The following is a 27,559-nucleotide window of genomic DNA, read 5'->3' on the forward strand; positions in this document are numbered from 1 at the left end:
CATTTATCTTCTTAGCGCCCTAGACTCGGCCAGTCCCGCCCCCTCTTCCTCTTATCCTCCCCCACTTGCAAACCGCAGACACCCTCCCTCCCCCACAGTGCGCTGGACAGACCCGGGCAACCTCAGGAGGTGTTGGGAAAAGTCCCCAAGCTGGGCGGTAGTGACCTACAGGGGCGCGGCTGGAGAAGGGGAAGAGGGTACAGCCGGGGGAACGGGAAGCGGCGCCAGATTTCAGGGTCAGGACTGCAGAGGGTCCTGGACTCGCTGTCCCCTAACTCCCGCACTGCGACTCTAGTGGTTGAAGTCGTCCCCTCCTAGCGCCCCAATCTAGGTCACTGGCAGGGAAGGGCTGAGCCGGGGGTCGTTGGAGGGTGATGGGCGGGCTGTCGGCCCCAGAGGTGGGCGAAGAGTAAATTGTCTCGGAGCCTGCCCCCTCACTTCCACTCGAGTGTAATTCCATCCCCGGGCGGGTCGAGCTTCCCTCCCTCCCACCGCCAGCCGGTCCCTCCCCGTCGGCTTCCTTCGCCGCCCCCCCCCGCCCCCCGCCGGTCTCGGAAAAGCCCTGCGGCTCCAAGAGGACTTCACTCCCGCACGGGCAGCCCTGCCTTCTCCGACTCCTCCGTGGTTGCCGGACCAGCTCCCTCAGCCCTCCACCTCCTCACCCCGGCTGGGATCCGCGGGGGCTGGCTCCCCCACGTCCCCCAGGAGACGCCCTTTCCTGGTGCGTCCGGGACTTGGTGAAACTTTGCAAACGCCCGCGGTGAAATGGATTTAATCCGAGACTTCTTGCTCCGGCTCTTGCTTCTGGCTTCCAGCCTCGGACCCAGTGCAGTGTCGCTCAGAACAGCTCTCCGAAAACCAGGTAACGCGCTCGGAGCGCCCGGGGGCACCACGCCCGGAGCGCCCGGGTCGCGGTCCCTGCCGGGACGCAGAGCGGGCAACGCACCGCCCCTCTACCCCACTGACCCGCGGCAGTTTAACTGGGTTCATCTCTGCCCAGAGGTGGGAAAAGACGCGACCTCGCCCTCAGCCCCGCTCCACCCCGCCCCTGGCAACCTCCCCTGCCCCCCGCCGCCCCAGCTCTGGCGGTTCCAGGGATGTTTGTTTGTTAGAATAATCTATTTTCCAGACACAGTAGAGGTGGAGAGCTGTGTGTTTGAGCACAGAGCTGAGAGCAGGGACAGCGATCATGCTGTCTCAATTACAGAGGATTGCAACTGTGCAAGAGAAGTCAAACAGCTCCTCCTGTGTCTCTAAACATCTTTATTGAATTCATGTTGTCCAGAGCCCAGCCATTTCCTGTTAAGTGTCTGAAGATTTGCCTGGAGTTCCCTGTGCCCATCTCTGGTCCTGCCCTGGCGGTGTGTAGGGATGTGGCCTCTGCTTTTTAGGATGCTTTCTGCTCTGGGGCCGTTTTCTCAAAAAGAAGTGCCTGGTGGGTTAATTTTACAGCGTTTTGAACTGTCTTTGCGAGGGCAGTTAGAAGGTGTATGGTGTTGTAGGCTATTACAAAGAATTAACCTGCATTTCCTCTAGTTACACTGTTAAAAGTTCTTGGTGTATTTTTGTCTGCTTTGAGTTGGTCTGTGTTGTGAGATTATTCAAGGTACAGCGTTCTAAACAATAAAATTCTAAACGTTGATGCCTGAATAACGATTTTTATTCTACTTTGCTGAGGCTGTATTTTGAATGCTGAAAAATCTGTGTTTTTCTGGGATTTTGTTTTTTGGTTTTTGGTTTTTAGTTTACTTTGTAAGCGAGATTGTCTTATGGGATTAATTACATCTTATGAACAATGGAAAGCAATATAACTATTTGAATGCAGCCTGCAAAACTCTGCAGAAAGTGCAGTTTATCTTCACAAATAATGATTCTATAAGAAAGAGACAAACCAGGGAAATTTATCAGAGGGTGAAGAAAATAATGTTGGCAGATTTCCATATGGCTGCTTAAATATTTTCACTGCTCAAGGACTTCTTCATTTGGAAATACAACTTGTTGCCTTTCAGCTTTGGGGGACCCCTCGCTCTTCAAGCTGTGTCTATCGCTACCTGCCTTGAAATTTAGTCATTATCATAATCTGAAACACACTTACATTACCAGCTATTCTAGAGCCACTGTTCATTTCATTTTGGAGATGATAGCAGCAGTCCAAGATGATATTCTATTAAATTGTTTCTCACATGCACGCATACACACATCTTCAAGGATTTCAGTGAAGGGCTTCTTTCTAACTTTTCTCCTTAAGATAAGCACATCATGATCATTGTATTCTGAGGGTTTATTCCCATTAAACCACCTAGTCACAGTTTTGAGAGATGCCTAGTTATATCTATCTATCTATAGTTCTTAGGCTTAAGCAGTGTATGTAATACTCTTTTAAGGATAGATTTCAATCCATTTAAGCAGAATTTTTTAAAAAGCATTTCACAAAAGCCTACTGTATATAGAACTGCTCATATGGTTCACCCTATTTCCTTTTTTATTTTTTTGTAGCTTCTCTCCTAAAAATGTTTTCTACCTGGTTCATCCAGGCTCTCATTCTGATACTCAGGCCATGCATATGCTATCTTGGCCTCTTTGGTTTTATTTGAAGCTTGAATAGGGTTTTGATAGTAGAAACCCTACCTTTTTAAATATGTTGGCATATTAAATACACCAAATTTGAGCTAGAAGGGGTGTTTGGACTAGGTTCAGCCTAGAAGAGCTTTTCATTATTTTATAATTTTCTCCAGACACTGGCTTTCAGGTTGGAAAGCTGCTCAGATTAAAATGACAGCTACTTTATAAACTTCAGGGGAAAATTTCCTCCTGGGCTCATTTACATCCCTTGGAAAGACTAGTTTTTGATCCGGAAAATTGGTCCAGATTAAAACCTGAATGTGCCCTGCTTGGCTCTGATGTGAACAGCAACCAGCTAATTTATAATCTTCCCCAGACACCAGAAAATCCTGCTAGAATCCATATAGGAATTTCTTTGTACCCTGTTTCCTCAATAGAAATTGGTCTGTGAACACTACTTTGAAGGGAGCCCGGCCACCATGTAGGCGTGCTGGAACAGTCCTGTTTTCTTTGGATGACCCTGTCTGTCTCCTAACGCTCCTGAAAGACAGGGAATTCTTGGGTTCAAAATCAACCTGAAAATTCCCCATCCCCACCTAGCTCTGGTGGGAAAAAGGCAAGTTGCAGCTTCAGTGATGAGTTCAATCTGGGTCCAACATAGGCAACCTTTCCCTCCGCCCCAAGATAGCTCATCTTCTGCCATTGGGCATTAACAAAGAAACCTCTGCATTTGCCGAGACTAACAAGAAATGACAGCTCTTAACTTAAGTCAAATGAAATAATAATAACGAACTCTAATTAAGTGCTTGCTACACTGCTCTAACAACTTGGCACGTACTGATACTTAATCAACCCAGCAGCTCTGTGAGATGGGTACTATTATTACCCCTGTTGAATTGAAGATGAAGTTGTGGCTCAGAGAGATTAAAGATCTCCTCCAAGGTCACAAACTAGTAAGTGGTGGAATGGGATTCGGGCTGTGCTAGTCAGGACCGGGAAGGGAGTCCTTAGCGGTCCTGGTAGTGGAGGTCTGCAGACTGGTCCTGGGGGGCGTCTCCCTCCTGGCTGAACAGGGGAGCGCCCACGGGACAGAGCCAGGTGGAGCGCGTTATCCCCGCTGCTGTGGGTGTGGGGCCTCTTACGTGCTGTTAAACATTTGTACACGGGGTCATGCCCAGGCCTTCCAGGTAACAGTGTGAATGATACGGAGATGGAGTTCTGGAAGCCTTTGTCCACTGACCTCATCTGCAAGAATCAGAGGGTATAACCACGTCACCACATCGATGAACCACTTCCTTTCTCTTATTCAACTCCTGGCGCTAAATCTTGTGAGGGCCAAGGATCTATCCAAGGACCTGGAGGTAGAAAAAGGGGCTTCTGAGCCTAGGTAGGGTAGAGGACACCATCATCGCCCTGGCATGGAAACTTGGCATAGCCTTCACTCCTTTTCAGATCACGGATTAGAATCAGAGACCTGGAAGGAAGTGAAAAGGCTTCATTTGACAACTGGGCTAAGGGTAATTAAGGGACTTGTCCAACTTAACATCAGAAGCTGAACCAGAACTAGTACCCAGGCCCTCCTGAGTAGGTACTTCTTCCTTATCCAGAGTCTCCCCAGGAAGCACAGGGAGGACTGGTGTTTCTCATGCAGAGCAGGAAGATGGGAAAGGGAAATCCAGACACACAGCTAGCCACACACCTCTCCCACAGGGAGATTGGTAACTCATGGTGTTAATTCCCTCTCTGGCCCAAAGAGAGGGGCTGGTGGACCAGGGCACAAGGGCCCTGCCTTTCCTCTTGTCTTTGCAGTTTGCCTGAGGCCCCAGGGGCAGTGAGACAAGGCCAGGTCAGGGCTGAGAATTGAAGGTCTTCCTTAGAAGACCATCTTTAGGGAGATGCATAGCTCTTATCGTTTCCTTTCCACTTCCTCAGCATTTCCTTACCTGTAAAATTGGACTACAGGGAAGATCCAGAGAAACCCAGAAAGAAAAAACAAGAGTCTCGAAGAGCAGAGTTAGCTGGCGGGCAATGTATCTTGCCCGTTGTTGAGGGTGAATCCAGGAGCCTCTAGGTGGTTTCTGCTGCTGCTAGAGTGAGGCTTATTGGCTACCGAGTCAGAGGCCTCCCTGTTTTGTTTCCTTCACGCCAGCCTGAACAACCCGTTGGTCACGAGGGCCTGCTTATGTCCTCACTTAAAGCTCTCGTGCAAGTCCCCTTCCCAAAGCATGCATTTGGTGGGGGCGTGGGGGGTAGGGGGGTGGTGCTCGTCTCTTCTGTATGTCCCTCCTTCTCCCTTTCCAAACAGAAGTCCTTCACTACAATGTGATCCAGATTGTCTTGCTTCTTGGGGAATGCTGGAGCTCATAAAGGCCACACATATTTCCCCCCTTGAAGGCCATATATCTCCCCAGCACCTAACTACAGACATCCATGCAGTCCAAGCAACGTAGTAGAAATATTTCCTCCACTCCTCCATTTTGCCAGCCCTCCTACCCTCCTCTTTGTTTCCATACCATATCTAATCCCTATAAGAAACCTCCCTCCCCCCGCCCCCAACTCCTTGGATTCCCTGTGAGGTAAAGGAACAAAGAGGTCAAGGTCAAGAGTAAATGTCATAACGTGAGGCAGTACTGGTTTCTCAGAATTCTTTCTCATGGAAGAGTGACTTGGCCAGAAAGGAACTGAGTGGTGGTTTTGGTTTTTGCTTCGTGTTTCTTACCCTGAGCCCAGGGCTTTAATAACCTTAGAATTCTTTTGGGAATAGTTGGCCATCTGTCTAGCTCAGAAGTGGTCCAGTGCCGCAGAGCTGGGTTTCTGGAAGACAGGGTCTCAGGCATTAGAGGCTGGGGGGGGGGGGAGCTTCCACAGAATGGCCCCGGGGATAGCCTGTGTCTCCCACCTCACCTGCTCGGCCCTCAGGACTGGTTGCTCCCCATCAACTCGAGGGATGATGGGATGTTATGATTGCAACAGAAAACCTTTTGAGCTGGTCAGGACCCCTGCCACTGACTTTGGCCACAGCCTGTCAAGTGGTAGATATTAGAAGTGTACCTGCTGTTTCAGGGATAGAAGAAGGGAAAAGGTAAAGAGGTACAACAGAGCCTAAAGGGCCGTTTGTAGCAGAAACCCCCAAACCCGTCCTTGAGTCCACTCCCATTTTGAAGAAAGACACCATTGTGTGGCTTCAGCCTCCTGAAATGAGCTAGAAGATGTTTACTTCTTACTCCCAGGAATCGAATCTCATGGGATTGGGGGTGGGGAGGCAGGGGCAGGGGCACAGGTGAAAGCAGAGGACAAACCTTTCAGAGCTGGCTCAGAGCAGGTCTGGCCTCAGCCGATCTCAGGCCTCTGACCCAGGCAAGTAGTTCCTGAACTTGCACATGGATGAGAATTCTTTATATATATATTATATTATATTTATATATATTATATTATATATATTATTAGCCGCAGGGTATAGGTCTGTGAGTTGCCAGGTTTACACACTTCACAGCACTCACCAATAGCTCATACCTTCCCCAATGTCCATAACCCCACCACCCTCTCCCTACCCCCCTCCCCCCAGCAATGCTCAGTTTGTTTTGTGAGATTAAGAGTCTCTTATGGTTTGTCTCCCTCCTGATCCCATCTTGTTTCATTTTTTCCTTCCCTACCCCTCACGTTGCCTCTCAACTTCCTCATATCAGAGAGATCATATGATAATTGTCTTTCTCTGATTGACTTATTTCGCTAAGCATAATACCCTCTAGTTCAATCCATGTCGTCGCAAATGGCAAGATTTCATTTCTTTTGATGGCTGCATAGTATTCCATTGTATATATACACACCACATCTTCTTTATCCATTTGTGAATGAGAATTCTTGACGTGCATCTCAAGTGCCTGCCTTTTTAACAAGAACATCGGTGACTTGATGAGATGGTTTGCAGTCAGCACATTGAGACCTGACAAAGCAGACTTTAGGCTCCTGTCAGCCTCCCTTGCCTCCCGACCTTCTCCCCAGATACTCCCCCAGATACACGCACGGTCTCCTTTTCCTTCCTTTGTTCACACCATGTGGGATTTGCAGCGACAACTCATTGCTCTGGGTCTGTGTTGTAACCTTAAACTCCACAGGTCTTCCGAAGGTTGGATTTGGGGCTGTGGTCTTTGGAAGGCAGCTGAACGACATCTCCTCTGAGTGAATGTTTCTCTTTGCCGCCCCCCCCCCCCCAACCACTTTCCTCAACCTGTTCATTGATAGATGGCCATACAAAGGAGGGAAAGCCTGCCATAGCACTAACAAGCAGCCACTTGCAACTGTGTGTAACCCGTCCCGCCTGCCCTCATTTCCCTCAGACCCACTCCACCCCTGCGCCACCACTGCCCCTGTGCTTTCAGCCTCCAAGTCTGGTTTCTTCTTGGGTAGGAGCACAGACTTTAATATTTGACAGCTTTGGTTCAAGTCCTGACACTGTTATTTACTAGTGACTTGATGGTGTAAGGCAAGTTATGTTAGTTCTGTGGTCTTCGTACCCTCATCTTTAAAATTGGAAAGATCCTGCCATTTAAGGTTGCTAGAAGGGTTAGGTCGGGCAAGACATGTACTGAGGCATTTAAAAGGCACAGGAGCCTGAGACTGGAAGGCAGTGTTTAAGGTACTGGGATTGTTTAATCCGGGCAGAGGAAAGCAACTGAGTCAATACACGTGACTGAAAGACTATGTTCCGGGCACAAGAAACACAGGCACTTAGGATTCCATGTTCCTTTTCCATACATATGAATGTATGATTGATTGCATGTGATTTCATTTGTACTGAGTCCTAAAATTTTTCCGATAAATTAATTGGCAAATTAGAAAGACTCTCTGGCTGACCACATGCCTTAGTTTTTGGTTTGGAAAATATGGCCGCCAGGTTTGTAGTCTTGCCTGAATGGATTCCTTGGAGAAACAGTAACCCCCAGGGTGGTGGGCGATGTTTGCCTGGTAATTGTCTTGGGGAGGTTTTGAAGGGTCTGGTGGTGAAAGGGGAGCAGCTGTTCCTGAAAGAGAATTAGCCAGACGGATGCATGACTGGGCGTCAGTGGAAATCTCCGTGAAGCTTGAGAGCTAAGAAAGGCTTGGGGTTTGATTGATCAGTAGATTGGAGTAATTCAAGAGCCACTCCCAGTGACATGGAATGTCAGAGGCCAGGCTCCACTGGCTCTTTCTTTCCTATGAATGATTCTCGGCCGTGAAACCCCCCCATTTATCCCAGATATCCCCACCAGTTTATTTTCAGAATCAAAGGAAATAAAACAGAGCAGTGCTTTGAAAGAGCTGACGCACTCCACAAAGTTAGGATATGATCGATCATTCAACAATAATCACAGTAATTACTTTTATCGTAACCAACCACACCGACCAAGAATATTCATCCTGAAGCTTTCATCTCATTTCCAGTCCCTTCCTCATCATTCCCCTAAAGACACTTGAAGATTCTTTCTTCATCTGACTCTGCAAATCCTAAGCAATTTAAATCTTAACACTTGTGTTTGCTGACAGGGCACCCAGGATCTGGAATCAGATTTAATGTAATGTTAATGCTATTTATTTTTCTTGGTGTAATAAGTTTATATTAGCCAGTTAATGGTTTACATTGTGCAAAAGGAGTTGTATCAGCAGGCACTTTTCTGTAACATCTGGGCAATTGGAAACATAATACTTGAATACAACCTGAGTTTAGAGCCTTCCTTGGACAGATGGCTAATTTTATCGATCTAATTTTACACTTAGGAATAGGTCCCATGATCCTTTGCTCGTAATTCTTAGAGTGAGCAGAGAAATAAATAAAATGGATGATGGCTGTGAATTAGATGCCTGTTATATTGCTTGTAATTTATTTTTAAAATACTTCAGTATAAACAGTCACTATGTGAATTACTTTAATCTGTACCCTAGGGGTACTTAATTAACTCTTGAAGTAATCCGGCGTAGAAGGTACCATTCCGGCATAAGAATTTACATCTATTTTAATCTCTCAGTGACTGTGTCATATCAGTTGGTCAAATATTTTGAGCTTTATCTCTGAGCTAGCCAGAAATCCATGTTCCAGGGCTAGTTACCGCTTGACCTTTACCATGAAGTCTACTCTCAGAGGTGGTTTGGAAAATACATGAAAATAACTGTTAGCATAAATCCAGGCCAAATGGTTTGTCAATTAGCATAAATAATGTTAGAAATAATGTTTTCATTGGTGAAACATATGAATAGCTAGAAAGATCATACAGTCCCTCTGTTTTTGCATAGACAGAGAATAAGCACCAGTAAACTCAAGAGTCAAGCTGCTCTGCAGTTAGGCTAAAGCCCCATTCAGTCATGTATTCCACTCACTTAATAGTGGACTCATTTGCTTGCTCCCCCTAACTGATTTGCTGATTCTGCTGCTAGGATATTGATGTATCTGCCTCAGCAAGGTGCTTGCTGCTGTAACAAGCAACTCCAAATCTCAGTGACTTGACACAAAATGTATTTTTCACTTACTCCAAGTCCGAAGTGAATGTTCCTTGTTGGGAAGCTCTCCTGGCTTCCTCTCCTTCAAGTGATGACTTGAAAACCTGAGTCATTAGATCTTTGTAACCTCTATCTTGTAATACCATCAGTGGAAGTGGGCTTCCAAGGGGTCACTGAAGGTAAAGAGAAAGAAAGCTGTGTGAGAGATTTTTATGTGCCAGGCTGTAATATGGTCCCACGGCCCCAACCTAACTGTAAGGAGGCTGGGAAATGTAGTTTGGCCATGTACACAGGAAGAAAGTGACCAGATGTCGTGGGTAGTTTCTCATGGAGTGCTTTGGAGTTCCTAAACCGACAGACGGTGGATGTTAAAAAGAGTAAGTTTATGAGAATTTTTGTGACTTCTTGCCAAGAAATATTTGTGTATGTGGCAGAATTTGGCCTAGAATTTGCGTTCATTTTAGTGTACAACCTGGTTGAAAAGCAGGTAGTTGCTATCTATCTTTATGTGTTTGAAGCAATCATAATTTAACAAAAGATCCTGAAATCTAAGCAAATTGACACAGATTGGTTTGCAGTAGGATGCAAAAATATTTATATATTTACATGAATATATGCTATTTGTTGCTACTTATTTGCTCCATTTTATACAAGGTAAAATTAATCCCTCTTAAAAAGTAAAGGAACTATCTAGTTGATTAAATAGAGTGAATTCCCAAGGCACATCAACTGGAACTCCAATTATTTTCCCTATAGTTTTCTGGAAGCTCCTTCTATTTGTGTCCCATAACAAAAAGGACTATTCATGGTAGGATAATTTATTCAGTGAGATATGCATCTTAAAATATAAAAATCAGTTTTTAGATACCACAGCCTGCTTTGTTGGGGCTGAAGACGGTATGGACTGATCCCAGTGAAAATAAATTTATCAATTTCTTGGGTTGAACCACCACACATCTCAAAGCACTTTCATAGAAATGATCTCATTTGATCGTGGAACCCTTGCCCTACTGGAAAGTCAAGAGTGGATGACTTAGCAAGGAGGAAGGAGGTAGAGCCAGGACATGAACCTGGGTTGTCCAGTTCCCTAGCCCTTGTTGCTTCGCATGAATCAAGGGATGTTCCTGCAGCTAATGGATAAGAGCGTGATCTCTGAAACATGCTCGAGTCTAGCTCTGTGGTCAGAAGGAAACTTAACCGATGAGATCTGCCACTCTCACAGAGCTCCATGCATGTCATAGGACACAACATACAAAGAACTGGTACTGCCTTCAGTCATTCTCCTGGCTGGTTAGTGGGCCTGCAAAGTACATGATGACTGAGGGGCTGTTCGCAATTGAGAAGCAGCCGTGCTAGCTGGAAGGTGCTCCAGAATCTCCCCAGATGTCTCCTATAGAAGACCCTTATGGGTTTTAGGGACGGTCTACAGGACTCAGCAGGACCTTGAAATTTTCCATTCCTCCCCTGTTTAGCCATCTTCTTTAGTGGCAAATGATGTTTTCTAGACCTTCGTCAGCGTATTTCAAGGTTTATCTTTCTAGTCTCAAGGCTTTCTGTTGGTTTCTTAAACATCTCTGATATTCTAGGAGTTCCTAATTAGTGTAGTTAAACAAGTACGACATTCATTTGAAAAAAAAAAAAAAGAAGCTTTCTGCTGATAGTTATTTTAAAGTAATTGATGGGCTTTGGTCACAACCTACACACGTAACACACACCCCTTCAACTTGGAGGAATTGTAGCAAGAATCCAATAAACAGACCTGGGTTTGAACCCTAGTTTTAAAACTTATGGATGTCTGACCCCAGATAAAGTACTTAATCTCTTTATGCCTTAGATTTCCATCTGAAATTTAAGACTCGTAATACCAACCACAAAGGTTTTGTGTGATAAATAAATGAGATACTATGATTTCCAGAAATGCACCTAGGAAACCCCTTTAACGTTTGGTAATAATTGCCCTCCAAAGTTAGTCTGTATTAATTAGATTCATTATGGTTTACAGAGTTTATATAGTGGGAGAGATGGTCACTTTTTCATACTCGATGTAACCTCAAATATTGACAACACTGACACAAATGTATAATTGAGTTTTGGCTCCCGTGAAAATGGATTTGAAAATAATTTCATTTCCTTAATTTTATATTATAGATTTTTGGAGTTTATATTGTTAGATGATGACTTTTGGTATCTAGATCATAGGTCATAAAGTTCATGTTATTGATGAAAGACCTGGAATCAGCCTTAGAGTTTAATAAAAATAGCCAACATTCATTTGGGGCTTTGTGTAAAACCAAGAACAAAGACTCACAATGATATATCAAGGTCATATATAGCCACTGTAGTAGTAACAGATTTTCAAGTATCAGCTGTATGGCTCCTTACCCAAACAGAGGTTATTTGCAGTTAGAATATAAAAAAATTTTCTTAGCTACCTTCTTTACCGTGGTATTAAGAGAGTAGATATAAAAGGTGCTATGCTACCTATTCTGATATGATACGGATAGCTATTCTATTCTATTTCTGTGATATCTACTCTGTCCCCATTTTGAGTGAACCACACTCTCTGCCGGAATAATCTTCCTAAAATGCCGTTCTAATCCTGTCACTCTTGTGTTTAATATTCTTTTCTGGCTCCTCCTGCCTCCCAAAGTAAACCTGAGCATCTGAGGTCTGTTGCAATATGGATCCACCTTACTTTTCCTGTCTTCTCGCTGAATACACAATGTATTCCAGCCACACTGGGTTATTTGCTATTCTGTAGACCACCTCTTCACTGTCACAATACAAAGCTGTCAGCATGTTGATTTGCTGCTTTGGAATAATCCTGGACTGCAATGACCCTTCAAAGCATGGCTCGATTGGCCCTGTTCTGTGAAGTCTCACGTGCCCTCCCAGCCAGGAGCCATTTGTGATTTCTCCCATTCTCCTTTGCGTTATGTGATTGGTGTGCCTGACTCATGCCTTTGGTTACATTTGTAACTTTGTCAAGGCAAGCACCATGCCGTCTTCACCTGTGGGTCCCCTCCATTGCCCTGTGGAGTGTCTTGCATGCACTTGGCCTTCCCCAGGCAGCTGCAGAATGGAAAGTGATGGCCTTGTGGGCAAATACGTTTTAACATCATGTGAGTAATTGGATTCTGCTCCCAGCCCCCGAATTCATTTCTTTCCTCCAGCACCATGCAGGAAACGTGTGGCTTTCACGCGCCAACACTTGCTTCACCAGAGGAGATGTTTGAAAACCCACAGGGCCGTGTGATTTAGAGAAGGAAATCTCTCAGGACTCAGTCTGCAGCCATTTTGGAATCTAAATCCTACCTCCGTGCTGCCAATGGCTGTTGGAATTGTGGGTGTTCAAGGAGCATCTGATCGAGTCCATACTGTGAAATATGTCATTTTTGCTACATGGGGAACTGGTAGAGGTTGAAGTAACTTGCAGGGCTGCCCCCAGATCTGCATTTTATCATGTCTTGGGAGGTGACGAAGCAAAGACAATAATACCCTTTACTCCTACATTCAAAAGATAGCGGGGGAGGAGGCATTAACAGTCCAATGTTCAATTCCCCTCCTTCCCGCATCTCTCTTTGAAACCAAAGGGAAAGGAGGCTGTGTGGGGAATGGCATTGGCGGTATGATTGAAAAGGTCAGGTTGCAGGAGAAGGGATGAAGCCAGTCCCTCTCTCGTAATGAGATCTGACTGTGAGGTCCGGAGGAGAACAGTACTCAAGCTCTCCAGCGTTCCTCTTCAGTTTTACTGTGCTGACCCTGGCTTGCTTGCGAAGATCAATTCTCTAATCCCTGGAAAGTAAAGCAAGGGAAAGCTGGAGTGCTTGCAAAGGTTTTTCTGGGCTTTGTTTTGTAAGGACCAACATGTTTGATAAAAAGAATGCCCCTGGGCAGCCCAGCTGAAAGCAACCAATTGATTGACCCATTCACCCATTGGCTTATACATGTCTATGTGTGTGTGCATAAATACTGTATGCGTGTAGATGTACAGTAGAGCTGAGAATAAGCTGCAGTGTAATGGCAGTTAAAGTTGAACTAAGTAAATGATACGCTGCTGAACTATTTAGGGACAAGTGTACTGATGTCTGAAATTTATATTGAAATACATAAAAAATAAGATTTCCTGCCTGATGCTTGGGGAGAGGGGTAAATACATACGCGACACGGAGATGGTAAAGCAAGTAGTAAAAGGTCAGTGGTAGAAGCCATGTGGTGAGTATATACGTGTTCACTCTAAAACTCTCTCATTTTTTTGTATGTGTGAGTATTTTCATAATAAAAGGATGGAAAAGGTGTACTGAGTATTAAGGAAAGAAATGAAATGGCTACAAAGTTTTACGCATGAAGACTGAGGTTCCATCATATTCAGCACTGCACGCATAGGCCTGTGGGTTTTTTACCTTTGTCCTGCTCCTCACCCCCCATTTACTTCCTCTCTTCTCTACCCTGCCCCTTGCCCCGTGGGGCCACCTTGTCCGATTGTCCGATCACTGATCACAGCGACTGCTGTGCCCTTTGCTTCCCCTGGGTTCAGCCAATGGGCGGCACTGGAAAGAGTTGGGGGAGGGCAGGGAGGAGAGAATCTGCGATCCCTCCTGCTTTGCTACTGTGTTCCCCTCAAACCTTGGCTCCTGCCCCTGCAAGGCTTCCAACTCGGACTCTGGCTCCAGTGACTTAATGTGGTTTTCTCCACTGGCTGCTGCCCTGGGGGTAGTGGCCTCATCTCACTGGGGCTGATCTCTGGGTCGCCTTCAATATCCCTTATTCTCCCTTAAAGCAGCTCGTACCTCTCCAAGTAGTCTTTTAATTAAAGTCTTTTTTAATTAAGTAAATTCTTCTTCCTGCTGGGACCCTAATTGATACCTTTGTGCTACTACCTTGTTATATATGCCCTATTTCTATGATTTTCTTCCTTAGGCGTAGCCATAAGATTTTGATTTCTGTTTACCTTGCATTTAGAACTCTCTGAGGATCAGGTCTGATTTAGCTTAAGGATGCCTGCTATAAATTCATGGCAAAAGCAACAGGAACATTGGTCTTTTGAGGACGACCTGGTTCTCTAGGCCCAAATCTGCTGGCCTCTTGGATAAGAGCACATTGAGACCGACCAGTCCATCGCTGCGTGGTGCTGAGAAATGATCGCAGTGATATCAAGGACTCCAGTAGAAATCCTGGAAACCCAGAGCTTTCTAGAACACATCTGACATGAAGGGAGCATAGTTCATTTCTTTTTTTTTTTTTTTTTTTAAGATTTTATTTATTTATTTGACAGAGAGATCACAAGCAGGCAGAGAGGCAGGCAGAGAGAGAGGAGGAAGCAGGCTCCCTGCTGAGCAGAGAGTCCGATGCGGGGCTCGATCCCAGGACTCCGAGAGCAGAGAGCCCGATGCAGGGCTCGATCCCAGGACTCCGAGAGCAGAGAGCCCGATGCAGGGCTCGATCCCAGGACTCCGAGATCATGACCTGAGCCGAAGGCAGCAGCTTAACCCACTGAGCCACCCAGGCGCCCCCATAGTTCATTTCTTGAGAAAGTCACCGTGAGCCAAAACTAACTCTTAGAACGTCAGTGAATTTGACCTTAAGGGAAAAGGCCATGGGAAGCTTGGACTTTCTCCCACTTCAGTTAGTTGTTGCTGGCTTTTAGGCTTTTGATAATTCTTAGATTCTGTTCTGCTTCCTTGGCTATAAATATCTTGTACCTGATATTCTACTGATTGGGGTTGAAAATCCTTATTACTCTAATTTAAAAGAACTAATTAGCTTGCATTCATTGTCTTGGTTTGGATTCCCCAGTAACAAACCTTAAGACAAAAATCTGAATTGAAATAATTTACTTGAAAGGTAAACAGAACAAAACAAAAACGAAAACAGGAGATGGGGGAGTGAGACAAGGAGCCCACTGAGAAGGCAGTCCTTGAAGGTTTTCTTGTCAAGTGGGGGGGGCACATTGTCGATGATAGAGCTTAAACTCAGGGGAGAAACTCAAGGAAGTGTTACCGAACATACCATTGGGAGTTGTCCTACCTGAGGGGTGAAGGCACTGGGGCATTCACATTCACAAGGATTTTATGCAGGGCTGCTGCCCGGGAGGGCTTTCTTTCCCCAAAGCTTCCAGCCTGCCAGGCTTGTGGGCAGAGCAGATTTCTGGGTCTTCTGAGAAACCCTCTGGTAAAAGGTTGCAGAAATTGGTAGCTGGAAGTGGGCTGGCTCTGGTGAGGCAGGAGGAATTATGGGGAGTACTATCAGTGCTTCTATACCCATAACTGATGAACTTTATTTGGAGACTCATGACTGACACCCCCTTCTCTGCCCCCGACTAGCAGTTTATATGCATTACGAGAAGAAGGCAGAGGATGTTTAAAAACTTAACATCTGGGGGCACCTGGGTGGCTCAGTGGGTTAAAGCCTCTGCCTTCGGCTCAGGCCATGATCCCAGGGTCCTGGGATCAAGCCCCGCATCGGGCTCTCTGCTCAGCAGGGAGCCTGCTTCCCTTCCTCTCTCTCTGCCTGCCTCTCTGCCTACTGTGATCTCTGTCTGTCAAATAAATAAATAAAATCTTTAAAAAAACAAAACAACAACAACAAAAAAAACTTAACATCTGGAGTCCTAGTTCTTAGTCCTACCCTGCACTAGGATTTTCAGGGAGTGAGGGGTATGTGTGACTGCACTGCTGTACGAAATACAGGCCATGACTGAATCAGTTCTCCAGTTGGAAGTATTCAGGAAGGCTGACTGAATTTGGTTTGTAGATAAGAGAATCACCACCACCAACCAACCAACCAACCAACCAATCAGCCAAACAAACAAATAAAAACTGTGCTAACTGAGAAGACCAATAGGAATGACAGTCTTCATTGCTTATGAGTATGCTCTGTCGCTTAGAAGTTACTTCTAGGTTGTTGAGTGTTACATTAGGGAAGAATCTGCATTTAAGTTTAAAGGTATGCATTGTGCCTTCCAAAACAATAACAATTGCTCACATTTATATAGTGCTTGGTAGATACAAAGCACGGGCAGGAACAGCACCGTCTTCTGAGGCTGGCATCGTAGAAACCTTGAATTTTTAGCACAAGAGGGACCTTAGGGGTAGATGTTTAACCCTTGTATGGTCTAGGGAAGAAAAGTCACTTGCTTAAGGTCATGCATCTAGTTACTGGCAGAATAAGCACTAGGACCCAAGTCTTCTGACCTGTGGCCCAGTGCTTTTTCTGCTAGACCCACCACCTCCATGTCCACGGGGGTAGGTAGAGACTCAAGGGCACCTTCTGTTCTCATTGACTATCTCTTCTTTCCCTTCAAAAGTGGTCTTTGCTTATATGTTTAGAGGTAAGGAGCCCTTAGCTCAGGCTTGTAAGACAGTACCATGTCCAGAGAAACAAATAACCTATAAAAAGGTTTCTTCTGCTTGTCAGTCATGGCCAAGAGACCTTCTTGACTCCTCCTGGTTACCTCCAAACTATAAGATCTGTGAGAGTCATCATCTTTGAAGCCACTTAGACCCACAGGTAGGTAGACAGGGGTATCAGGGTGGAGAAAAGAATAACTTTGGGGCACCTGCGTGGCTCAATCATTAAGCATCTGCCTTCGGCTCAGGTCATGATCCCAGGGTCCTGGGATCGAGCCCTGCATTAGGCTCTCTGCTCAGAGGGAAGCCTGCTTCTCCCTGTCTCATTCCTGCTGCTTGTGTTCCCTCTCTTGCTGTCTCTGTAAAATAAATAAAGTCTTAAAAAAAAAAAAAAACAACTTTGTACAGGATCAGAATGTCTACCTGGAATTATCTCCATAGCATGGTCTTGAGTGAATCCTTCCAGGAGGCAACCTAAAGGGGAAATTGAGGAGAAATTTGTGTCATAAGACAGTGTCAGTGATTTAGTCACTTGGCTTGTCTCTCATTATTGGGGATAAACTTGAGGAATTAATCCGTGGTGGCAAAGTTCCAGAACATCTTTAGAAAACAGTTATAGTCATACCTTGTAGAGCGCTTCCTAGTATAGAATTGCTCCTTAAGAACTAGATTAGAAAACTTTTTCTTTAAACAGTCGGATAGTAAATATTTACTTTAGTCTTTTTTTTTTTTTTTTTTTTTTTTTTTTTTTAGGTCTCTATCGCAATTACTTGGCTTGGTATTATAAAGCACCCATAGCCATAGACAATATGTAAATAAGTATGTGTGACTGTGTTTCATTAAAACTTTATTTACAAAACAAGCCGAGGGCCATATTTTGCTGGAATTCTGGTCAGCCCTAAGCCTTCAGGTGGTACCGGTCTGCAGGGCCACTGCTCTCTTTTGTATGTTTCCCTCTTTGGTGTCTTTATGCATTATTAATATCATTAACATTGTCTTTTCCTGCTGAAAGTTTCTTGTTTTCTGGCAAATAACTTGATTCAGTTCCCAAACACCAACAAAGACGGGGCTGTTGTAGTGCTTAAGAAGTTGGCCGGCTGTTAGAGCAAGTCCAGAGCTAGCCTCAGATGGGTGTGGGGGTCTTGTTCTGGTTGTAAATAACCCTGAGACGATTGAGTTATCCAACCAATAGTCTCCATTTGATGTAGATAATAGGCAATGAATGACTGTGTCTAAAACACACACACACAGAAAGCATTATAGGTCTGAGACATATCCTAGGAACCTCATTCTGCTCATGTTTTAAATACGATAACTCTTGTAATCAAGAGTAACTATTTTCATATAACTACAGTAGAAACCCTCCTATCAAGTCCAATTTGCCTTGGTTAGTTAATTGAAAGAGTCCATTGAGGAGACAATTTAAGTATAGATACATTTTATTTTCCCTTAAAAAATAGTAATGGGAAAATTATTTCACAATGTGGGGAAGTAGGGGAAAGCCTTTTTTTTTTTTTTTTTCTTTAGCCTGGGCACACTGTCTCATCCTTGGTCATCCTACAAGCATACACCACAACCGCTGGGCATTATGGGAGTGCACACTGCTTCTAGGTTTTCCGGTCTTTGAGAATTGCAGCCATTGTTTAAAATCGCCTTTATTGAGTTAGCCCAAAGCAGTCCATCTAGTTTTTACAGAAAGCACTTTCTCTGGTACTTGTATTTCATCCATTTACCAAAGGAAATATTATGTGATCAAAATAACAACGGGGGACCGTAGAGGCGAGTCTCCGGAAGCACACCTCTCAGCTGCGGGGGAGCAAAGGCACAGGGTCTGACAGAGAGGGAGGCCTTGCGGACCCCAGGCCTGCCCGGGGTGTGGGCAGCTGTCAGTAGCAATATGCTTTGCAGAGGGAATAGACCCCAGAAATAACTTAAGTGCACTTTCTTTTGCTCATGGTGCTTTAAAAAGGTGTTTGGTTTGGGTTTGTTATATCCCTCCCTCTGCTTCCCACTCATATTTTGCATAGGTAATTTCTTCATAGTAGGCTGTACACAAGCTTCTGGCAAACCCTGATGAAATTATCAACTAACTTTGGCTTGGTGGCGTTCAAATCAATGCAGTTCTTTTCAGTGAGTAGCCTTCCAGTTATTCATAAAACCTGTATCTTCTGTAATGACACACAAGTGTAAAATAATAGAGTGATTGGTAAACTATTTCATAATTTTAATTTTTTTAAATTTCTTTTAAAGATTTCTTTTTTAAATTTATTCATCTGAGAGAGAGTGAGAGCAAGAGCAGGGTGAGAGGCAGAAGGAGAGGGAGGAACAGACTCCCCACTGAGCAGGGAGCCTCTCATGGGGCTTGATCCAGGACCCCAGGATCATGACCTGAACTGAAGGAAGATGCTTAACTGACTGAGCCACCCAGGCACCCCTATTATATAGTTTTTAAAAAGCTTTAACATTCATATAGCTCTACTACATGCCAAGTAGTATTTCAAGTGCTTAGTAATAATTGTACTTTATTCCTTTTAACAATTCCTTTGAGTTCTTAATCCATGACCATCTTGCCAATGAGGAGACCAAAGCAGGAGGAAATCGAGTAGCTGAACTGGGATTTGAACCATGCTGGGCTGAGCTAGAGCTTTTCTTGTCTACTTCCTTATGCCCCTCCAGAGCTGAAGTTGCCGTGCAGAAGCTGGGCCGGAGACTTGACCCGAATGAACATGGTGACACTCAAATCTTTTACATTTCAAAATGCACTGTAATAAGCACAAATGATAGGTTCTCAGCAAAGTGTATCACGAGGCATCAGCCTGGGGCCCTGGTAAGCAAGTACATGGCCAGATTGCCTAGATCCTCAAGGGAGACACACTTGATTTGGTGGCCATCGTAGACTTCCAACCTAGAGTGAAGTCTTGCCAGGGCATGAGAAGCCTCTTTAAGCCTCAGCCATGAACCCCAAAATTCCAGCATACCTAGCTTTTATGGATCTATGCCATTAGACAGCCGTATCACTGGGCTGAATATCTGAGTGTAGGGAACTGGGCCACCAGCACTGTCTTGCTATCCTTTACACAGATTATGAGTGAGTGAGCAAACATTATTCCCGAACAGTGGCTCTGCACCTACAAGATGATGACCCATGGGGGACAATGTCAGTTCCGTGTGACGTAATGGACCAAGAAGGAACTGAACACAGCAGGCCTGGTTGGAGCCTTCCACAGTGGCCTGGTCAAGGAAGGATCCACGGATATGTTAAATGGTATCCATCGCTTTCAGATAGGAGATCTCTATGAGGGCACAGGTAGAACTCTAGGAGACTGACAGATTCTGATAATGACAGTTCGTGTTTATACAGTGATATAGTTTGCAGTCCTGTCATATCATTAGTATTGTTCCTGGTGGTCAGTTTTAGGGTCAGAGCGATTTTACAGTCTCCTGCCTATATATCTGTGACCTTGCTTCCTATATCTATGACCTTGGTCAGGTCCCTTACACTTTGTGAGCTCTTTTTTTTTGTTTGTTTGTTTTGTTTTTTGTTTTTTCCATGTAAAATGGTGACAAATCCTTTACGTTTTGGAGTTTTATGAGTTAGATTCTATGATGCATATGAGGTGCCTAGCCCAGAGCCTAGTTTGCTGTATTTTTAATGAAGATTTCCTTCATGCATGTGAACAACCAGATCCTACATCTGAATCAGATGAGCCGTCTTTGCATTTTATCACACACTGTCCAGAGGCAGGCACATTGCCACTGAACACCATGAGGCAAAGGAACCATCCAGTCAGGACAGATACCCAACCAGCCAGAAGGCAATGAATGGATCAGTGCCCTGAGTTGAGACTTGGAAGTGAGTGTCTTTCATGCTCTGAATGGGGCAATGACAAATGAATGTGCTTTTGTTAATCACTTATGTATGATTACATAATCATTTATTCATTCAACAGTTGTTTATGTAGCAAGCACCATATGCCAGGTATTGTGCTAACTGCTGGGAATAAAGTGAATAACAAATATAATAATTTCTCTAAAACTCATTAACGCTTTGCAAAATTCCAAAGATATAATGATTCCTGTTGGAAATAGAAATGACTTAGTTTGTAATTTAACTCTATGAGATTTAAATCATCTGATTACAGATTACAGAACTAATTATAAAGCTGAAAGTTACATTATGAACTGCTTTTTCAGTGGAACTTCTTAAATTCTTAAATTTATTAATGTATTTTTACATACATAAATGAAAATTCAGTGCACAGGTCTGCAGTTAGAAAAAAAACCTGTTAAAGATAAAAGGGCTTAAATATATGATAAGGCTTTTTTATTGTATTATCCAATTTTCTTGACATCCTCTAGCACTTTCAATATAATTAGTAAAATAGCTGTAACTATTGTGAAAGAAAGATGGTCATTTTCGAAACTGGAAAATGGAAAAAAACATATTGCTGGGAAACAAAGGACCTCCACTTTGATATTATCTGTTATGCATCTTATTATTCTCATCTTCTGGCCATTTCATCTCACAATTGTACTTTAGCTAAAATCAAAATAAAACAAAAACCTAAATAATTTTGTAAAATTTTATAGTATCAAAGAGTCTGATTGAGTAGGCCATATTTAAGGTTTGAAAGTGGGGTTTTGAGTTCCTGAGACTTTGGTTCATAGGTAGAGAAAATATAGGGCTTCTTCCCATTCTTGGGGAGAAGTAGTGTTCTTCAGTTACATAGCAAAGCTGAGGACAACCTGAGTGCTAATTTTTCTTGTGGTAAAATAGTCTCCCACTATAAGAAGAAAGATGACAAGTATTTGCTTTGTTTTCCTAACAAGTTACATAATTCAGTTGTCTAGACAATATTAAATTAACTGCATTGTTGAGCAACTCTTCGTCTGGTTGTGTAGACCAGATGTGTGTTATTTCTTCAACATTGGGGCAATTTTGTGTGGTAGGACGAGCTCTGGGTTAGAAGGCAGGGGCCCCAGGTACAAGCCATCCCAAGTTATATGCTATGGTTGGATCGTGATCACCACTCATTGTTAGGAGTGTAACACTAAAAAAACCTCATGTGGTTTACCTCGTTATTAATCCCCAATTCTAGCAGTCCTCTGTGGGGAGAAGGGGTAGGAAGCTTTCTTTCAGCGATAAGAAGTAGAACCCCTCTAAACTCATGTCTCACCCATCCCCTTTTCTTCTAGTTGCTTTTTTCTTCTATGGCACTATTTTCCTTCCAGTGTTCCAAGCTTGCCTCTCTGAAGTCACCTTTTGTTTTTATTTATTTTTTTATTTTTATTTATTTATTTTAAAGATTTTATTTATTTATTTGACATAGGGAGAGAGAGATCACAAGTAGGCAGAGAGGCAGGCAGAGAGAGAGGGGGAAGCAGGCTCCCTGCTGAGCAAAGAGCCCGATGTGGGGCTTGATCCCAGGACCCTGAGATTGAGCCCAATGTGGGGCTCGATCCCAGGACCCTGAGATCATGACCTGAGCCCAAGATAGAGGCTTTAACCGACTGAGCCACCCAGGTACCCCCTGGGGTCATCTTTTAATTCCTTTTCTCTCCTCCCCTACTTGCTAATTCTTCTTTCCTGGGAATTACTCTTTCACTTTCCTCCCTCACTGTCTGGTTTTTAGGTCTTATTTCAGATTCTTTTTACTTGAGGCCTGCAACAGACTTTGACTCCCTTGCCTCAGTCCTTCTGCCTTCTCCCCAGTTGTATTAGTCGGGGTGAGCTAGGTTAGCCTGCGGCAACAAATAATCAGAAAAATCCCAGAGGCTTAAAACAAAACCACTGTGACAGGGTCATCATAGTTAGCAGGAGGCCGCCCTCCACAGCGTCTTCACTCTAGGTCCCAAGCTCTGCTATCTATTTAGAATTCCATCATTTCTGCTTAGCTATCCCGATGCAGCAAGAAATGGGGACCGGAGGACCTCAGACTGACACATGTTCAGCGTGTCATGCTCACTTTCACTCCGTGTCACGGGCCACACTTAGTCACGCGGCAGAAGTGCGTTACTCTCCCAAGTGCTTGCAACAAGGGACAAATTAGATATTGAAGGGCATTAGGGGGCTTCGCTATTCTATCCCATAGTGAAGGCCGGAATCCTACACGGAAGACCAGGTCCCCCAAAGAAGGCCATTGGTGATACTCTCCAATCACTCCTTCAACCAAAACCTTTCAGTGGTTCCCACCCTCTGTCTCTATCCGATGGCCTGTGATTCAGGGAGCTCTAACATTTATTGAATAACCAATATTTATGAAGCACTTACTATGTCAGTAAGGAAGATAATCCATTATCTTATCTATTTCTCCTCACCATTCTTCAAGGCAGCCATTATTATCCGCATGGGACAGATAAGGAAACTAAGGATTAAAGAATGTCCTAGTTTGGGTTTCTCCAAATTTATACCACATGGCAAGGACACGGGTACCAGGAAGCCCGGTGAGGGAGGAGGTCGTGGTAATAGTAAGAGGAGGGTCGACACTGTGATCGTGAGTGGGTTACCACTGTGGGCAGCTGGGGCTCTGGTCCAGAGAGACCGGGGATCAGAGCTCAGCTCTGCCCTGCGCCAAGGGCCCGGGCTGGTTTTCCACCCACACCTCTATGTCCTTTGCAGCGGGATGCTGTTGAGAGGTTAACTCCCCGATGCTTCTGGCCTGCCCTGACCATAAGCCAAGCCCACGCTGTCAACCACAACACACCCTTCGGCAGAAGTGAGCCCGCTGTGGTTTTGTGAGGATGGAGCTGATAACCCCAGGGGCTCCAGGCATTGGCAGCTTCTGCTACAGAGCGGCGAAGTCACTTGCCCGAGGAAGGCCGTGAATGAGATTTGAACCCAGAGGCGCTTGTTCCAAAACCCAGGGTTGACACTGACCACTCACTACTTACTAGCAGAAGAGAACGATCCGTGCTTTAGCCAAAAGTGGTCACTGATCCCTCTTCAGACCATCTTGTATCTTCCTCTCCATGCCTTTGTTCCTGCCACTGGCGGTTCTCTTGGCTCTGTGCCTCCTGCTGAGATTCTGTCCCTGATCTCTGCTCAGCTCAAACACTGCCTTCTCCGTGGAAGCCTTCTTTGGTCATCAGAAATGCTGCCTCTTACCTTTCCACCCGTGGTAGAGGGGAAGGTTCCAGCAGCACTTAGCCTGCCCCATCTTTCATGGCAGGGATGCATTTATAGGTCTTTCTCTGGATTAGACCAGGCTCCTTGTGAGCCCAACTATTTGTCAGAGAGAGAGAGAGAGAGAGAGCGAACGCGAGGGAGAGCGTGAGCACACAAGCAAGGGAAGCGGCAGGCAGGGGAGAAGCAGGGAGAAGTGGAGCAGAGAGTCCGATGTAGGATAGGACCCAATCCCAGGGCCCTGGGATCATGACCTGAGCGGAAGGCAGATCCTTAACTGACTGAGCCACCCAGGTGCCCCGAGCCTGGACCGTCTTTTATTATTATTATTTTTTATTATTATTATTTTTTTAAAGATTCCATTTATTTATTTATTTGACAGAGAGATCACAAGCAGGCAGAGAGGCAGGCAGAGAGAGAGGAGGAAGCAGGCTCCCCGCTGAGCAGAGAGCCCGACGCGGGGCTCGATCCCACGACTCCAAGATCATGACCCGAGCCGAAGGCAGCGGCCCAACCCACTGAGCCACCCAGGCGCCCCTGGACCGTCTTTTATTCAGTTGTTTCAAATACTTGGTGGAGTCAGATCAGTCTGATTGCATTCGTGTGTGCACACATCCATAGACATACCCAGGTCACTTTCAGCCCGTGTTGGCTGGCCTTGCTGAAGGTCACCTTGAAGTCTGGGTGTTGGGAGGTTTGTGTTCTGAGGCTGACTGTGCCTCGGTCAGGGTCTCTGCTCACCTGACGGTCAGCCCCCGCATTGTCACTCGCAGTTGCGATCCTGAGCAGAGGCCGACAGAGCTGACGATGGAGGGCAGGCTTCCCTCAGTGTGTCACATCTGGGACATGTATCTGTCCTTATTCTCATTAGAAATGGGAGTGGACTGAGGATGGCTTGCCTAATTCAGGTGACACGACAGCAGAATGCAATCCACCTAAAGGTGACCCTCCAAATCCCCCACCATGGATTGCTAATGATCAGGAGGGGACAGAAACCTTTGGTTTTCTTGGGGCAGAACTGGGAAAAGCGAGATGACTGTAAGTGCTTTCACCTGGTATTTTGAGGGGCCCCTCTGATGGGCTAGGAAAAGGGGTATAGCTTGTGGAAGGGAATTCCACTTGGCTTTCGCTTTCCGAGAGACACTCTTGTGTTCCTGCAGCATGGCAGTGGGATGTCCCCTGCATACCAGAGCTTGTGACAAGGAAGAACAGCAGGAGAAGTAGCCCTGGCCTTATCTGTGGTGTCACCTTTCTCCGTTGCACACCCATGAGGTTTTGTCACGTGCTCTCCCCAACCACCCCCTTGTTAATATTGCCATTCTGTTTTGAAATGCTTAGTGGAAAGGGGAACTGGTGGCCACAGATGGTGAGATGCAGTCTAACAAAGATAGCTGACCCTTATCTTTTTACTGGACAAATGCAAAAACAGATGGCATTCTTCGTCAAATCCGTTTTTAAAAACGATATTGAAGATATCCAATAATTTGCCTTAACAATTCCAATAGAGCAAATTCTTAAATTAACTATGTAGGGGACCAAAAAAATGCATTTTCTTTGATCTGTTTTAACTAAGTTGCCTTTCAATTTCATTCACTGCCCCTTTGTTCTCATGTGGCTGAGTAACTGTTTGAGTGAGAATGCCTTTGTTGTGTTCCATGTGTCTGTCCCCACTGCTTAAATAGAAAGTCTACAAGGAAAACATTGAAGAAAAACAAAAGCAGCTCAGTTGTGAGGACTTGCAGGTACAGGTCAACTACAAGTTTGCTCCTATATCCCAGATTCTGACATCTGTCCCATTTATAAATCACTCATGTTCCCCCCCCCTTTGCTGTTCTACACTAACCAAGTGCCTCAGTCAATGAGTTAATCATTATCCCTTTATCAGAATCACACAGAGAGCCCAGATATACCAAGTCAATGACTTCTAAAGGGATAGTACACAGGTGTACACGTGTAGGCAATTTAAGTACATTTTGCAAAGGAATGTGTTGATATTAGGAGAGTTTTGAATATACATGTGTCAGCAGGCTGGCCAGGGCTGGGAAGGTGAGCCGTGATTAATCAAGGAGAACTTTCTGGAAGAATCACATTTTTGGCCAGTGTTAGAAGGCTAGGATATAATGCTCTAGCAAGTCATGTAAACATTAATACTTATTATGCTTGGTGAGATTACTGGGTATCTCCCTGGAGAACCATTAACAATTGTTTTAAGAAAATCAATTCCTGCTCTCTGTCTCTTCCTGTCACTATAGAACATACAACAGAGAGTTGCCCTTGTGAGAAGCAGCTCCACTGGAAATCTCTCCTGTTTTTCTGTTGTTTTTAGGTTGCAGTTTTTTCTTCTGTCTTCGAGCCTCTGACTCCATATGTTTTTCATTTCCACTCAAAGGAGTGCGAACCGCTATTGACTGAGAACTTCCAGCCTAATAAGGCTTTTTGTTTTTAACCTTTTAATTTGTCTAGTGTTTCGACTGTGACGACCCTTGGCTCTCTAATATGGGTTCTATAGCAGTCGTCGTCATATGCAGTGTGGTGGGACTGCAAGTTTGTTCTGCTCACCATGCGACAAGCCAGTAAATTGAGAGGTGAGATGTTGGGGCCAGGAAAGGGACTTTATTTGGAAAGCCAGCAAACCGAGGAGAGGGTGGACTATTGTCCCAAAGAACCATGCCCCCAGGATAAGAGATTTGAGCTTCTCTCCTGTTAGGAAGAGAGGGAACCGGGAGGAGGTTGGAGTCAAAGGTGACTGCCATCTGTAGTCTGTAGACATCTGAGAAAGGCCTTGGTCAGTTGATCTTTGCCTCCAGGAATCTGGTCCTGTTGTTCCTGTAAATCTTAAACATAGCATAGTGGTTTGTGCACTTACTTCCTTATCTCCTGGAGTGAGGTAGGTATCTGGTAAAAAAGCAGGTTTTTTTGCAAATCTCAGCTGTAAGCAGAATTCTTCAATGATTAACACGCCTACGTGAAAGGTGAAGCCGAAGTTTCTAAGTGATATGCCATGGCAGCAAGGGAAATAGAAGCAGTGTGGAATCAGGCATGCTCAGTTTTTCCCTGTTGCTGGAAGAACAAGGGATTTGAACCCCGAGAACTGGGCTTGAGTCCTGGCCCCTTATCAGTCTCAGCTGTGTGACTTTAGATAAGGCCTTCAACCTCTCTGAACTTCTGTGTTTTCAAAATGAGTTAAATAAGGATGACAGTACATGTTGCCCACAGAATTACAGTAAGGATTAAGCTTCATCATATGCATTAAATTTTAAGTTTGTCTTTTTTTTTTTTTTTTTTTAATAATCAGTGGTATAATGTACTGGCTCTGAATGGGGACTTGGCTGCCAAGAATTTCTCCTTTAATGTCTTCTTCCATGCCTGAAATACTTTAATCACAAACAGTTAACCACACAGAAAACATTCTTCCTTAGCAGTTGCCCTCTACCAGTCCTGCAAAGTGTCTTCATATGTGCTTCTTCAAGATAGGAACGATGGACTTGGAGGTTCTGTGGGGCTCTTTCCGATAAGGTCAGTGCATGATGTCAAAATGGCACAAGGGGTCAACGTTATTCTTTGAGTCTTTATTATTATTACTATTCATTAAGTACAGTGTACATGCTTTGATGTCTACACATGTGACTCATTTAGGGAGCCATTTGTAGGAAAAGCATTTCTCTTTAAACTCTGAGATCACACTCTGTGAGGTTGATACTCACCCTGGGAGATGTATGTGGGAATTGAGAACGATTAAGGAAAAATAGATTCAAGACTCTCATCTCACACTCTCTCCAAGTGCTCACTCGCTGAGTACCCTTTGTATTGATGCTTCTTTTTTCTTTTTTCTTTATGACTCTGACAGCTATTACTGGAGAGCAAGCCACTCCAAAACTCAATGACGTCTAAGAGCCATCATTTATTCTCATGCATGTCTCTGCATGTTGGCTGAGGACAGACTGATCTCGGCTGGACTTGGCCAAGCAGTGGTGTTTCAAGGCGCGGGTGCCTCTGGGCTTGATTTCTTGTTACAGTTCAGGCTCAGGTCTGCTCCATGTGTGTCTAGCCCAGG

At 44.7% G+C, this 27,559-nt stretch overlaps 1 protein-coding gene across 1 annotated transcript in view; it reads left to right on the top strand.

Moving 5' to 3' along the window:
- Positions 1-616: 616 nt before the first annotated feature.
- The window catches only part of EGFLAM (EGF like, fibronectin type III and laminin G domains), a 178,282-nt gene continuing 151,339 nt past the window's right edge, over positions 617-27,559 (top strand). The window contains exon 1 of the mRNA XM_032851352.1: positions 617-862. Within this exon, the coding sequence (XP_032707243.1) occupies positions 766-862 (97 nt within the window). The 5' untranslated portion in view covers positions 617-765. The remainder of the gene's footprint in view (positions 863-27,559) is intronic.

This window comes from Lontra canadensis, unplaced genomic scaffold (assembly GCF_010015895.1).
Source record: "Lontra canadensis isolate GAN:19392208 unplaced genomic scaffold, GSC_riverotter_1.0 scaffold5, whole genome shotgun sequence".
NCBI classification, from domain to species: domain Eukaryota; kingdom Metazoa; phylum Chordata; class Mammalia; order Carnivora; family Mustelidae; genus Lontra; species Lontra canadensis.